At 38.2% G+C, this 16,139-nt stretch overlaps 1 protein-coding gene across 7 annotated transcripts in view; it reads right to left on the bottom strand.

Moving 5' to 3' along the window:
- Positions 1-10,896, bottom strand: part of SPAG16 (sperm associated antigen 16) — a 981,998-nt gene extending 971,102 nt beyond the window's left edge. For 6 of the 7 annotated variants that reach the window (XM_081583025.1, XM_081583028.1, XM_081583030.1 and 3 more), the window contains exon 1: positions 10,699-10,896. In XM_081583025.1, coding sequence (XP_081439151.1) covers positions 10,699-10,825 — 127 coding nt within the window. In that variant the 5' untranslated portion in view covers positions 10,826-10,896. Of the gene's footprint in view, positions 1-9,426; positions 9,558-10,698 lie in introns of all 7 variants that reach the window. The other variant, XM_081583031.1, reaches the window with a different exon arrangement.
- Between the last annotated feature and the right edge of the window lie 5,243 nt (positions 10,897-16,139).

Below are 16,139 nucleotides of genomic sequence, written 5' to 3'. Positions count from 1 at the left end.
TATCCTAGGAGCAACTGTTAAGTCATAAACAAGGAAAGTCCAGGACCAAATTAGTGAATTAGAAGTGACTGAGTATATGTGCAAAGTAGAGAACATCAGATTCCTGATTCATTTATGCATATTAGAATTTTTATTTATCTACTGCAATAGCTCAATTAAATTACCTGAAAATTAAAGACTTTAAACCCAAAAACGTCCCACTTCAGCAACTAACATAATCACTGTGTGTGTGTGTGTGTGTGTGTGTGTGTGTGTGTGCTAGTTACTCAGTTATGTCCAACTCTTTGTGACCCCATGAACTGTAGCCTGCCAGGCTACTCTGTCCATGGGGTTTTCCAGGCAAGAATACTGGAGTGGGTTGCCATCCTCTTCTCCAGGGGATCTTCCCAAACCAGGGATCAAACTTGGGTCTCCTGCATTGTTGCAAGCATATTCTTTAACATCTGAGCTACCAGAGAGTAGGAAGAACTTGAGCTCGCTTCCTCCCATGGACACACCAAGAGTACAACTACATATAGAACAACTCTCTCTGAGAACAACTTGAAGACTAATACAACGTCTTTGCACCCCATGGACTGTAGTCTACCAGGGTCCTCTATCCATGAGGATTCTCCAGGCAAGAATACTGGAGCAGGTTGCACCCTCCTCCAGGGGATCTTACCAAACAATGGACTGAACCTGGATTTCCCACATTGCAGACAGATTCTTTACTGTCTGAGCCACCAGGGAAGCCCACGAGTGGGAGGGGCTATCACAACCACGGAAGCCTTTGCTAAAGAGCAAGGAATTCAAGTCCCATATTGGTAACTCTAGGACAGGGGATCTGCATGAAAAATATGAGGTCCCATAAAGTATGACTTTTCAAAACCAATGGGTCTTACATACAGAAGAGCTAGAGGGATCTGACAAGAAACCAAAACTCCACTCTTAAAGGGCTCATGCACAAACTCACTCACTCTGAATCCTATCACAAAGGCAACAGACTGAATAATGCCTACCAAATCCACCCTAGTATGTCCCTTACCTGTGCCCACTCCAACTCCAGGTTACCTGCCAAGGCAGCCCACACTCAGCAGGACTCAAGACTCTCCTTCTTTCCCAGCCCATGCCCACTTCAGTTCCAGCCAGCCCACCAAAGCCAACCAGCACATGCATTCTATAGCAGAATGCTCCTACACAAGACCATGACTTCAAGACTGAGGGAAATAACTGTTTTGCTTAAAACATAGAAAGAAACACAGAAAGTAAAACACAATGAGGATACATAGAATATGTTCTAAATGAAAGAACCTGATAAAACGCCCTGAAAAAAACTAATGAAAAAGAGATAATTTGCCTGATAAAGAATTCAAATAGTCATAAAAATTCGCACCAAACACAAAATAAGAAATGAACACAGTGATAATCTCAATAAAGAATTAGAAAATATAGGAATGAACCAACCAGAGATGAAGAATAAAATAACTGAAATGACAAATACACTAGATGGAATCAACAACTGGTTGGAAGATACAGAAGAATACATAAGCAATCTGGAAAACAGAATAGTAGAAGTCGCTCGGTATAAAGAGCAAAAATAAAGGAATAAAAAATGAGGATAATTTAAGAATCCCTAAAACAACATCAAGCATCCTAACATTCATAGTCTAGGGGTCTCAGAGGAAGAGAAGCAAGGATAGCTCAGAAAACCTATTTGAAGAAATAATAACTGAACACTTCCTTAAATTGGGAATGGAAACATATCTAGGTCCAGGAAGCACAGAGAATTCCAAACAAGATAAACTCAAAGACAGCCACACCAAGACATACTATAATTAAAATGGCAAAATTTAAAAATAAAGAGAGAATGTTAAAGCCAGCAAGAAAGAAACAACTAGTCACATACAAGAAAACACCTAGGCAAAAGCCAATTTTTCAGCAAAAGCTTTACAGGTCAGAAAAGAGGGGCATGATATGGTTAATGTGCTAAAAAAAACTTACAATCAAGAATACTGTAGCTGGCAATATTATCATTCAGAATTAGAGGAGAGATAAAGAATTTCCCAGACAACAAAAAGTAAGAATTCATCACTACTAAACTAGCTTTATAAGACATGATAAAGGGATTTCTTTAAGTAGAAAGAAAAGTCATAGCAAGAAATCAGAAAATATACAAAAGAAAAAATTTCACTAGTATAAGCAAATAAATAGCAAAGGAAGTGTATCAGACATACAAACAGCTATGAAAGTTAAACACAAAAGTCATAAAACCAGCTACAACTACAATAAGTAGTTAAGGAATACACAAAGCAAAAAGATGTAAAATATCAAATAAAAAACATAAAACATGGGGAATTAAAAAGGTTGTGCTTTTATAACACTTTAAAACTTAAGCAACTACTAAATATATTGCTGTATATATAGATTTTCAAGTACAAAGAGAAACCTATAATATATACTAAAAGTAAAAAGAAAGAATTCAAATATAACAGTAAAGAAAATCATCAAACTACAAGGAAAGAAAATGCAAGAAGAAATTACAGAAACAACCAGAAAGGGAGCATACATCATAATCAATTGGGATTTATCCATGAACGCAAGAATAGTTCAATAACGACATATCAATCAATGTGATACATTACACTAACAAAATAAAAGATAAAAAGAACATGATGAAAAAAAAAAGAACATGATGATCTCAATAGGTACAGAAAAGGCATTTGAAATATTAGACATAAATCTATGATAAATTGAAGACAACAAAAACGAATGGAAAAATATACTGTGCTCATGGATCAGTTCAGTTCAGTTCAGTCGCTCAGTCACGACCCCATGGACTGCAGCACGCCAGGCTTCCCTCTCCATCACCAACTCCTGGAGCTTACTCAAACTCATGTCCATTGAGTCAGTGATGCCATCCAACCATCGCATCTTCTTCTGCCTTCAATCTTTCCCAGGATAAAGGTCTTTTCAAGTGAGTCAGTTCTTCACATCAGGTGACGAAAGTATTGGAGTTTAAGCTTCAGCATCAGTCTTTCCAATGAATATTCAGGACAGAATTCCTTTAGGAGGGACTGGGTGGATATCTTTGCAGTCCAAGGGACTCTCAAGAGAGACTCTCAAGTTGTGGAGAATACCACCACAGTTCAAAAGCATCAATTCTTCGGCACTCAGCTTTCTTTATAGTCCAAACTGACATCCATACATGACAACTGGAAAAACCACAGCGTTGACTAGATGGACCATTGTTGACAAAGTAATGTCTCTGCTTTTTAATATGCTGTCTAGGTTGGTCATAACTTTTCTTCCAAGGAGCAAGTGTCTTTTAATTGCATGGCTGCAGTCACCATCTGAAGTGATTTTGGAGCACAAAAAAATAAAGTCTGCCACTGTTTCCACAGTTTCCCCATCTAATTGCCATGAAGTGATGGGACCAGATGTCATGATCTTAGTTTTCTGAATGTTGAGTTATACGCCAATTTTTTCACTCTCCTATTTCACTTTCATCAAGAGGCTCTTTAGTTCTTCACTTTCTGCCATAAGGGTGGTGTCATCTGCATATATTCAAGCTTCTGCTTCATCCAGTCCAGAATTTCTCATGATGTACTCTGCATATAAGTTAAATAAGCATGGTGACAATATATAGCCTTGACGTACTCCTTTCCCAATTTGGAAACCAGTCTGTTGTTCCATGTCCAGTTCTAACTGTTGCTTCCTGACCTGCATACAGATTTCTCAAAAGGCAGGTCAGGTGGTCTGGTATTCCCATCTCTTGAAGAATTTTCCAGTTTTTTGTGATCCACATAGTCAAAGGCTTTGGTTTACTTAATAAAGCAGATGTATTTTTTCTGTAAATCTCTTGCTTTTTCGATGATCCAATGGATGCTGGCAATTTGATCTCTGGTTCCTCTGCCTTTTCTAAAACCAGTTTGAACATCTGGAAGTTCACAGTTCATATATTGTTGAAGCCTGGCTTGGAGAATTTTGAGCATTACTTTGCTAGCGTGTGAGATGAGTGCAAACGTGTGATAGTTTGAGCATTCTTTGGCATTGCCTTTCTTTGGGATTGGAATGAAAACTGATCTTTTCCAATCCTGTGGCCACTGTTGAGTTTTCCAAATTTGCTGGCATATTGAGTACAGTACTTTCACAGCATCATCTTTTAGGATTTGAAATAGCTCAACTGGAATTCCATCAACTCCACTAGCTTTGTTTGTAGTGATGCTTCCTAAGGCTCACTTGACTTTGCATTACAGGATGTCTGGCTCTAGGTGAGTGATCACACCATCGTGGTCAACTGGGTCATGAAGATCTTTTTGGTATACTTCTTCGGTGCTTTCTCGCCTCTTCTTAATATCTTCTGCTTCTGTTAGGTCCATGTCATTTCTGTCCTTTTTTGTGCCCATCTTTGCATGAAATATTCCCTTGATATCTCTAATATTCTTGAAGAGATCTCTAATCATTCCCATTCTATTGTTTTCCTCTATTTCCATGCACTGTTCACTTAGGAAGTCTTTCTTATTTCTCCTTGCTCTTCTTTGGGATTCTACATTCAAAAGGGTATATCTTTCCTTTTCTCCTTTGCCTTTTGCGTCTTTTCCTTTCTCAGCTATTTGTAAGGCCTCCTCAGACAACTATTTTTCCTTACTGCATTTCTTTTTCTTGGGGATGGTCTTGATCACTGCCTCCTGTACAATGTCATGAACCTCCGTCCATAGTTCTTCAGGCACTCTATCAGATCTAATCCCTTGAATCTATTTCTCAATTCCACTGTATAATCATAAGGGATTTGATTTAGGTCATACCTGAATATTCTAGTGGTGTTCCCTACTTTCTTCAATTTGAGTCTGAATTTGGCAATAAGGAGTTCATGATCTGAGCCACACTCAGCTCCCAGTCTTATTTTTGCTGACTGTATAGAGGTTCTCCATCTTTGGCTCATGGATAGGAAGAATAAATATTGCTAAAATATTCATACTACTCAAAGCAATACACAGAGTCGATGAAATCCCTATCAAAACATCAATAACATTTTTCATAGAACAGTAAAAAATAAAACTAAAATTTCTATGGAAACACAAAACACCCTGAATATCAAAACAATCTTCATATATAAAAACAAAGTTGGAATTATCATACTGCTAAAAAGCTGTAATAATCAAAAATGTAAGAAATTGTCACAAAACATATATTAAATGTAACAAAATACAGAGCCCAGAAATAAACCCATATTTATATACACAATCAATCAATGAATCAAAACTATACAGTGAAGAAAATACAGCCTCTTTTAAATGGTCCTGGGAAAACTAGACAGCCATAAGCAAAAGAATGAAACTGGACCATTTTCTTTCACTATAAACAAAAATAAACTCAAAATGGATCAACGACTTAAATATAAAACCTTAACCATAAAATTCCTGGATGAAAACATGGGCAATAGTAGTATGCTCTCTGATTTTTTGGATCTGTCTCCTCAGGCAAAAGGAACAAAAGTAAAAATAAACAAATGAGACTACATTAAATTAGAAAACTTTTGTATAACAAAAAAAAAAAAGCCCAATAAAATGAAAAGGGAAAGCGCAATCTACTGAATGGGAGACGATATTTGAAAATCATATATCTGATAAGGAATTAACATCCAAAATATGTAAAGAACTCACAAAACTCAACATCAAAAAAGTTAATAATCCAACTAAAAATGAGCAGAGGGCCTATCGACATTGTTTTCAAGGACTATATTTAGATGGCCAACATACATATGATAAGGTTCTCAACATGTTTAATAATCAGGGAGATGCAAACAAAAACCACAATGAGATATCACCTCACACCTGTCAGCATAGCTATTATCAAAAATCAAGAAATAGCAAGTGTTGGTGAGGATGTGAAGAAAAGGGAACCCTTATGCACTGTTTAGGGCAATGTAAATTAGTACAACTACTACACAAAACAGTACAGTTTCCTTAAAAATTTTTAAAGAGAACTAATATATGACCCAGACTTTCCACTTGTGGGTACTTATCTGAAGAAAACAAAACACTAATTTGAAAAAATATATGCAGGCTATGTTTATTGCAACATTATTTACAACAGTCAATATATGGAAATAACCTAAGCATCCATCAACAGATGAATGGATAAAGAAGATGTGGTACATACAAATACTATGGAATACTACTCAGCCATAAGAAAACTGAAATCTTGCCATTTGAAACAACATGTATGGACCTTCAGGGTATCATACTAAATAAATGACAAATACTGTATTGTTTCAATTATATGTAGAATCCAAAAAATAAAAATAAAAAAAGAAGCTCAACAGAAGTAGTCTCATAGAGAGAAAAAAATCTAATGGATGCTAGAGATCAGAGAGATGGGGAGATTGGTGAAAAATATGTCAGGAATTAAGAGGCACAAACTCCCATTTATACAATAAATATGTCATGGTGTAGTAATGTACAGTATAGGGACTATAATCAATAATATTGCAAAACTCTGTATGGTGACTTAGAGTAACTAGACTCCTAGTGGCAATTATTTCATAAAGTATGAAAATAATGAATCACTACGTTGTACACCTGAAACTAATATAATATTGTATATCAGTTATACTTCAATTAACAAAAATCCTAAAAAGCCAACATACTCAACAAAAGAGTCTGAAATGCAGAACTTGGAAACAATCTCAAAAACGACAGAATGATCTCTGTTCGTTTCCAAGGCAAATCATTCAATATCACGGTAATCCAAGTCTAAGCCCTGACCAGTAACACTGAAGAAACTGAAGTTGAAGGTACTATGAAGACCTACAGGATGTTCTAGAACTAACACCCAAAAAAGATCTTTTCATTACAGGGGACGAGAATGCAAAAGTAGGAAGTTAAGAAACACCTGGCATAACAGGCAAATTTGGCCTTAAGTACAGAATGAAGCAGGGCAAAAGCTAATAGAGTTCTGCGAAGAGAACACACTGGTCATAGTAAACACCCTCTTCCAACAACACAAGAGAAGACTCTACACATGGACATCACCAGATGGTCGACATCAAAATCAGATTGATTATATTCTTTGCAGCCAAAGATGGAGAAGCTCTATACAGTCAGCAAAACAAGACTGGGAACTGACTGTGGCTCAGATCATGAACTCCTTATTGCCAAATTCAGACTTACATTGAAGAAAGTGGAGAAAACCACTAGACCATTCGGGTATGACCTAAATCAAATCCCTTATGACTATACAGTGGAAGTGAGAAATATATTTAAGGGACTAGATCTGATAGACAGAGTGCCTGATGAACTATGGACAGAGCTTTGGGACATTGTACAGGAGACAGGAATCAAGACGATCCCCAAGAAAAAGAAATGCAAAAAAGCAAAATGGCTGTCTGAGGAGGCCTTACAAATAGCAGTGAAAAGAAGGGAAGCTAAATGCAAATGAGAAAAGGAAAGATATACCCATTTGAATGCAGAGTTCCAAAGAATAGTAAGGAGAGATAAGAAAGCCTTCCTCAGTGATCAGTGCAAAGAAATAGAGGAAAACAATAGAATGAGAAAGACTAGAGATCTCTTCAAGAAAATCAGAGCTACCAAGGGAACATTTCATGCAAAGATGGGCTCAATAAAGGACAGAAATGGTATGGACCTAACAGAAGCCGAAGATATTAAGAAGATACAGCAAGAATACACAGAAGAACTGTACAAAAAAGATCTTCACAACCCAGATAATCACGATAGTGTGATCACTCACCTAGAGCCAGACATCCTGGAATGTGAAGTCAAGTGGGCCTTAGGAAGCATCACTAGGAACAAAGCTAGTGGAGGTGATGGAATTCCAGTTGAGCTATTTCAAATCCTGAATGATGATGCTGTGAAAGTGCTGCACTCAATATGTCAACAAATTTGGAAAACTCAGCAGTGGCCACAGGATTGGAAAAGGTCAGATTTCATTCCAATCCCAAAGAAAGGCAATGCCAAAGAATGCTCAAAATACCACACAACTGCATTCATCTCACACACTAGTAAAGTAATGGTGAAAATTCTCCAAGCCAGGCTTCAGCAATGTGTGAACTGTGAACTTCCAGATGTTCAAGCTAGTTTTAGAAAAGGCAGAGGAACCAGAGATCAAAGTGCCAATATCTGCCAGATCATCGAAAAAGCAAGAGAGATTCAGAAAAACATCTATTTCTGCTTTATTGACTATGCCAAAGCCTTTGACTGTGTGGATCACAATAAACTGTGGAAAATTCTTCAAGAGATGGGAATACCAGACCACCTGACCTGCCTCTTGAGAAATCTGTATGCAGGTCAGGAAGCAACAGTTGGAAATGGATATGGAACAACAGATTGGTTCCAAATAGGAAAAGGAGTACGTCAAGGCTGTATATTGTCATCCTGCTTATTTAACTTATATGCAGAGTAGATTATGAGAAATGCTGGGCTGGAGGAAGCAGAAGCTGGAATCAAGATTGGCCAGAGAAACATCAATAACCTCAGATATGCAGATGACACCACCTTTATGGCAGAAAGTGAAGAACTAAAGAGCCTCTTGATGAAAATGAAAGAGGAAAGTGAAAAAGTTGGCTTAAAGCTCAACATTCAGAAAACTAATATCATGACATCTGGTCCCATCACTTTATGGGAAATAGATGGGGAAACAGTGGAAACAGTGGCTAACTTTATCTTTTTCAGCTCCAAAATCACTTCAGATGGTGACTGCAGCAATGAAATTAAAAGCCACTTACTCCTTGGAAGGAAATTATGACCAACCTAGACAGCGTATTAACAAGCAGAGACATTACCTTGCCAACAAAGGTCTGTCTAGTCAAGGCTATGGTTTTTCCATTCATCATGTATGGATGTGAGAGTTGGACCATAAAGAAAGCTGAGCACCGAAGAATTGATGCTTTTGAACTGTGGTGTTGGAGAAGACTCTTGAGAGTCCCTTGGACTGCAAGGAGATCCAACCAGTCCATCCTGAAGGAGATCAGTCCTGGGTGTTCATTGGAAGGACTGTTGTCGAAGCTGAAACTCCAATACTTTGGCCACCTGACGCAAAGAGCTGACTCAATGGAAAAGACCCTGATGCTGGGAAACATTGAGGGCAGGAGGAGAAGGGGACGACAGAGGATGCAATGGTTGGATGGTATCATCAACTCAATGGACATGAGTTTGGGTGGACTCCAGCTGCTGGCGATTGATTCGGAGGCCTGGCGTACTGCGGTTCATGGGGTCGCAAAGAGTTGGACACAACTGAGCGACTGAACTGAACTGAAATAGTTATAGTTGCTTATATTTGTAAAAGTGATTACTTGAAAAGTGTAATATGTTGGTAGTTGTAACTCAGTGACCTCCATGCAAATTAAGTAAACCAGATTTCCATTAGTGAAAGTTGTACTATATTGGAGTATCATGACTTATTTCATAAAGATGTTTGCAAAAAACTTACCTCACTCTATTTGTCTCATGTTAACACTCAAAATACTGTGACAGAAATCATTTTAATGCAGGCAGATATTTAGATATACATTAGCTATGAAAGAGTCGCTGAATTGTTTCTGAATTTAAACAGGAATATTACTGGAAAAGACAGCTTGTTAAGGGTCAGGAGAAGAGAATAGGAAACCTCACTTAAAACACTAGGGCACCCACATATTTCTCTCAAATTGCTATTCAAACACACTGCTATAAAAATCATGTCTGCATTAAATAAAATACATATATTGTCTTTGAGCTTTTCAATCAAGTTCTTCAAAGCTCTCTGTAGCAGGGACGTGTACTGAGCCTGAGCCAGGACAGGTTAATCAGTTAAAAACCTACAAAATGAATCATTGCTGGATCTCTGAAATCTTGAATTAAATCCAGGTGGATTATATTTGAACAACAACAACAAAAACACCCCAGTAGATTTTGCAGTTTCCTTGATACCTTTAAGAATAAAACAGATTACCCATCTCTCTCTTATCTGCCAGAAGAATGGTTATCTTTCTCATGAACCCTCCCCCTCTCTAGTACCATTAATTTAGAGAACGGGAGCTCAAAAGTTTTACCCAAGAAATAGTGAGCCTACACTTCCACATGTGGCTATTCAATTTTTCTAGTTATTTCCATGGATAACTACTCATCACTGTCTTATCTGATTTCTTGGTAGCATCTGTGAGACTTGTCAGCTCACCAGCATATCATTTAGTTGCTAAAAGGGGGGAAAAGTTATCATCATTAAGTAGCCCACAATGAAACTATACGGTAGGTGGGTGCTACCCAAACAAATCACAGAAGCACTGGACAACTGGGCCATCAACAGGGCCTGACTGGATATCCTGATGTTAAAGCCTAAAGGGAGCGGTTTTTTCCTTAACCTCCGGATGTTCCCCTACGGAGGTTATTTTCACAGCATTCTGAAGGTTTAGGGGGAGCTTAAGAAAACCACTGAGTGAAAGGAGGGTTGGATTAATTTGTGGGGCTACTTTAAACGAAACTGGAAAGTTTACTGAGTGGTGACTACGAACTTTTTCCAACAGGAACACATCAGCCTACAACTACAACAAGGCGAAAAATTACAGTGGGCAGGTTTCCGCGGTCGCGGTGTCGGAAAGGCCACCGTGAGATCCAACAGGCGCCTCTACCAGCTGGCGGACCCCAAGCTTCAAAGGGCGCCCTCGCTCCCAACACCCGTTATCGCGGCCAGCGTCTGGGTGCCGCGCCTACACGCGAAGGATACGCTCCAGGTAGTAGGCACCCTCGGCAGCCACCGCCTCCGCGGTGTCCCCGGCAGCCGACAAGCCCACGCCCAACGCTTCTTCCAGGACCCGCAGGGCCGAGGAGGGCGTCCTTTGCTGAGTAGCCATCTGAAACGCTCCGGGTGCCTGGCCCCTGACTGGCCGCCGCAGCCCGAAGGCCAAACGCAAAGACGTAGACCAGAACACACACAGCTCTCGCGAGAGTTTGGCCTCCACCCCTCCCACCACGCGGGCCCGGAAGGGCTGCCTAGAGCCCTAAGCGTTGAAGTCCTCCGCGCTTCCCACGTTACCGGGGCAACCTCCGTTCCCTGGTTACCCAACAGCAAGCATTGCCTGGAGTGGAAGAGATAAAATGAAGCAGTGGACTTGGTTTGCACACATTTTCTAACCAAAGTGGCTTGGTTTTCTTCAGTTTTGACCCTGAAGCATTTGTTTTTCACTTTGCTTTCTTCTTTAAATTGTCTTTTTTTTTTTTTGAGATTATAGAAGTCAACTTTTATTTTCTCTTTTATACTTTTCTAACTTTTCTACATGAACATTTTTTTTTTTTAATAAATTTATTTATTTTAGTTGGGGGCTAATTACTTTACAATATTGTAATAGTTTTTGCCATACATTGACATGAATCAGCCATGGGTTTACATGTGTTCCCCTTCCTGGACCCCCCACCCACCTCCCTCCCCATCCCATCCCTCTGGGTCATCCCATTGCCCCGGCCCTGAGCCCTTGTCTCATGCATCGAACAAGGAATGGTGTTCTGTTTCACATATGATAATATACATGTTTTAATGCTATTCTCCCAGAACGTCCCACCCTCACCTTCTCCCTCAGAGTCCATAAAATTGTTCTATGCATCTGTGTCTCTTATTCTGTCTCGCATATAGGGTTATCGTTACCATCTTTCAAATTCCATATATATGCAAAAGACAATTTAAATTGTCTTTTTTTTGGTTCTTACATGCCCATCATCAGTCCCCAGATATTTTAGGCATGTGTAGAGTCCTAGCTGTCCCCAGGGAAAACTAATCGAAAAGAGGAAGATCTTCACCGCCTTGGAGAGGGAAAAAAAAATCTAAAAATCGTAACTGAGAGATTGGCTCAGGGGAACTACAAATAAAAACTAAGATGGTCACCCTAAACAATTCCGTTCTTATGCTCCTTTAAAGTATTAATTAGCTGGACGTCTGTTTTGACTTTGGTTTTATTTTATTTTATTTTATTTTTTTACAATCAGTGTTTATTTTATTTTATTTTAAATAAATTTATTTATTTTAGTTGGGGGCTAATTACTTTACAATATTGTAGTAGTTTTTGCCATACATTGACATGAATCAGCCATGGGTTTACATGCATTCCCCTTCCTGGACCTGCCTCCCACCTCCCTCCCCATCCCATCCCTCTGGGTCATCCCATTGCCCCAGTCCTGAGCATTTGTCTCATGCATCGAACATGGAATGGTGTTCTGTTTCACATATGATAATATACATGTTTCAATGCTATTCTCCCAGAACGTCCCACCTTCACCTTCTCCCTCAGAGTCCATAAGACTGTTCTATGCATCTGTTGACTTTGGTTTTATACTCTGGGACTTGGAGGTGTAGCGTTAATTCCTACCAAAGTAATGCCATTTCCATATGAATTTTGAGGAACAAGTGATACTAAAATAATGTATAATAAATGCCCAATCATGGGCAATCCTTTTGCTATGACATAATTTTATTCAGGTTTATATTGTGTATGTATCAGAAGCATCTGCAGGGCCCTTTTCTTTACAGATTCTTTTTTATCCTACTCTCTTGAAAAACTAATGTCAAACAGCAACTCATTATAAAAGTTCCCATTTAATACCAAAAAAAAAAATAGTGGTAACTTCTAATGAAATGATTAAGAGCTTCATTATTGGAACCAGAGAGGCTGCATTCAGAGCCTGACTCCACCATTCAGTTCAGTTCAGTCGCTCAGTCGTGTCCGACTCTTTGCAACTCCATGGACTGCAGCCCGCGAGGCTTCTCTGTCCATCACCAACTCCCACAGCCTGCTCAAACTCATGTCCATTGAGTCTGTGATGCCATCCAACCATCTCATCCTCTGTTGTCCCCTTCTCATCCCACCTTCAATCTTTCCCAGCATCAGGGTCTTTTCCAGTGAGTCAGCTCCTCGCATCAGGTGGCCAAAGTATTGGAGTTTCAGCTTCGACAACAGTCCTTCCAAGGAACACTCAGGACTGATCTCCTTTAGGATGGACTGGTTGGATCTCCTTGCAGTCCAAAGGACTCTCAAGAGTCTTCTCCAACACTTGATGCAAAAGCATCAAGCCTTTGTTTTCTCTTCTGTAAAACAATAATCTTAATATCCACCTTACTAAAATATAGATTAAATGAAATGAAATATATGAGAAGCACTAAAGGTCATCAATAAGCAAGGTCTCTACCTACAAAAGTAAATCTTGCTTGTTCAGAAATTAATTTTTTTTTTGAAAGAAATGTGTAATAGACATCTAAATTTCCACTCCAATAGAGCTTTATAAAATGGTTTCATTGGCTATTTTCATTTTATATCACTATTAAAAACAAATAAAGTTACCCTCCCCAAAACAGTGTTCAATATATCAAATATTTTCAATATATGTTTATAGAATATACTTAAAATATTAAATAAGTTGGCCAATCCCCAATTGGATATTAAATTTATAAGAAATTGACATGTATACAAAAAAACTTCTAAGGCAAAACTTAAATACACTTACAAATGTCAAATACTCAAAAAGGGAGATGTGTTGGAGAAAACTCAAGAATTCCTTGGACTGCTAGGAGATCAAACCAGTCAATCCTAAAGGAAATCAATCCTGAATGTTCATTGGAAGAACAGATACTAAAGCTGAAACTCCAACACTTTGGCCACCTGATGCAAAGAGCCAACTCATTGGAAAAGACTTTGATGCTGGGAAAGATTGAAAGCAGAAGGAGAAGGGGATAACAGGATGAGATGGTAGGATGTCATTACTGACTCAATAGACATGAGTTTGAACAAGCTCCAGGACACAGTAAAGAACAGGGAAGCCTGGCATGCTGCAGTCCACAGGGTCACAAAGAGTCAGACATGACTGAGCAATTGAACAGCAACAAGAATCATAATGTCAGGTCAGTTTATTTTTCTCCCTCAGTTCTTACCTCATCACAATAAAAATTTGGAATGGTGGGCCAAAGTGTTTAAAACAGGCAAGTTATAGCTCAGTTTAGCTCAAGCAGACAGAAATTTTATTAGATGAACACTTCCAAAATATGAGAGCAGGCCAACCTTAAAGGCATCTTGTTTTTCCTTGTTGTCATCCCCCTTTTTATACTTCCGGTCTCCTCCTCTGGTTATGCCCTGTGCAAAATAGGACTTATACCCACCACCAATCAATGAAAGGGAATGCAAATGGGCATACACGCAAGGCTGATTGATATTTGCAAGTTATATAACAGCAGACTGCCTTTATGTCTTTCCATAATTCAGTCTGTTGTAATCAGATGTAGAATATTTATAAACCCTTAATAGTCTCCTTTCTGCTTAGGTTACTTTGAGAAACCCCTGTGGTCATTTTGTGTCCACTGTGTATCTATAGCCCATGTGCAGAAGTTGGTCAAGTCTCTGTGGTTATTTTGTAACATATCTGTGAGTTCTCCTGAGTGTGTCTGGGATGGGTTTTAGAGATCAGCTTGCATCCCTTTTAGCCAGGCTCATGCCTAACTTTCTACCTCACAATAAGAAAACGATAAATTATGACCAATATTCACTGTTTAAGGTAGAGAAGAAGTGGAAAAGATTCTTTTCAAAAGAGCTAAAAAAAAAAAAATCATACAACTTAAGTATCACTATTCCACTCCTCAAAAATATGTTTTTTTTTTAATTCAAGAAGTCTCATTTTCTAAGGGTTCTAAATAATCAAAGCTTTAGCTTAGAATTACCAACTTGATTATATTCATTTTATGAATTTTAGTTGTCACCCAAGATATTTTGGCTCCCCTACAATGTGAACACATTTCATAAGACCTGGACAACAGTGTATTTAAAAACTAAAATTAGTAGTGTCTTTAATATCTTTGTAAACCTTCAGATTTTTATAAGGATGAGTAATATTTTAAAATGCAATTAAATAAAAGCAAATGTAATCCTAACAAATATAAACAGAATCAATAATTGCCTTCAGATAAAAATTGGGATGCCACCTTCTGTGGTGAGTGCTAATATCTTAACCAGTATATCTTTGCAATGGATGAATTTGAAAATAATCCTTTTATATTGGAATTCTTGTTCTGTTAACTGCTAGTTTAATTGAAAAGAGGTTTGAAAGCCTTATTAAGAAAAAACAAAAGCTTCAGATCACAAGAGTGGTTTCAGGTATAATGCTATCTTATTGTCCTTCCATCCTATAATTTACTTTTTAAATACTTTACAAACTTTCTTTAAGTGTAAAAAAAGGAAAAGTTCCTTAACATTTTGATGAATTAACAGAAAGCTATCTAGTTTCCTCTTGAATGTTCCTGAAGGCAGTTAATAAAGAAAACCAGTGAAGACAGTCAAAATGAAGCAAAAAGCACAAAGGTGAACAGATTTTATTATTCCCAGATTAAATGATCCATTTTTGTAACAGTGAAATTATTTTTAAAAGCAAAACCAGAAAAGAAGCTGACAATGTATTTACCATCATAGTCATAGTTTCAAAGCAGAAAATGCTCTTATATAAAGGTTTAGTCAATTACTATTCAATTTTCAGAAACTGAGTGTTCCTTTACAACAGATAGAGCCCAAGCCATATACAGATACATCTTTTCCTGTAAGTAACTGTCTTATTTTCTTTCAAAAGCTCACAGTAACTGGTAGCCAGTTTTAGAATTTCAGAATTCATTCTAGTGGTAATAGACTGTAGTCAGCCATAAAGCTATATTTTCCCTTTTTTCACTAATGGAAATTTGCAAATTCAACTCGCTGTGTTCTTAGCCCATGTGTTTCAAATTGAATCAATCCTCTGACTTCGTGAGGTGCACATGACCCAAGCTTAGCATAATGAGAGTTGGCTACAATGATCAGATGCCAACTTAGCATGTGACCTAAAAAGAGTCAATGAGACTTGGTGGGAAATTGTTGGTGATTCTGGGGGAAAAAAATCTTATTTCATCCCTTGGGATGAGTCTTCTCGAGCACCAAAATTCAAAAGCATCAATTCTTCAGTGCTCAGCCTTCTTTATGGTCCAACTCTCATATCCATACATGACTACTAGAAAAACCATAGCTTTGACTATACAGACATTTGTTGGCAAGTCATGTGTCTGCTTTTTAATATGCTGTCTAGATTTGTCATAGCTTTTCTTTCAAGGACTAAGCACCTTTTAATTTCATGGCTGCAGTCACTGTCAGCAGTGGTTTCGGAGCCCAAGAA

Source organism: Giraffa tippelskirchi, chromosome 3, assembly GCF_054371585.1.
Source record: "Giraffa tippelskirchi isolate mGirTip1 chromosome 3, T2T-mGirTip1v1.2.pri, whole genome shotgun sequence".
NCBI classification, from domain to species: Eukaryota; Metazoa; Chordata; class Mammalia; order Artiodactyla; family Giraffidae; genus Giraffa; species Giraffa tippelskirchi.
The sequence above is the reverse complement of the archived record's forward strand: the minus strand, read 5'-3'. Positions and strand labels throughout refer to the sequence as shown.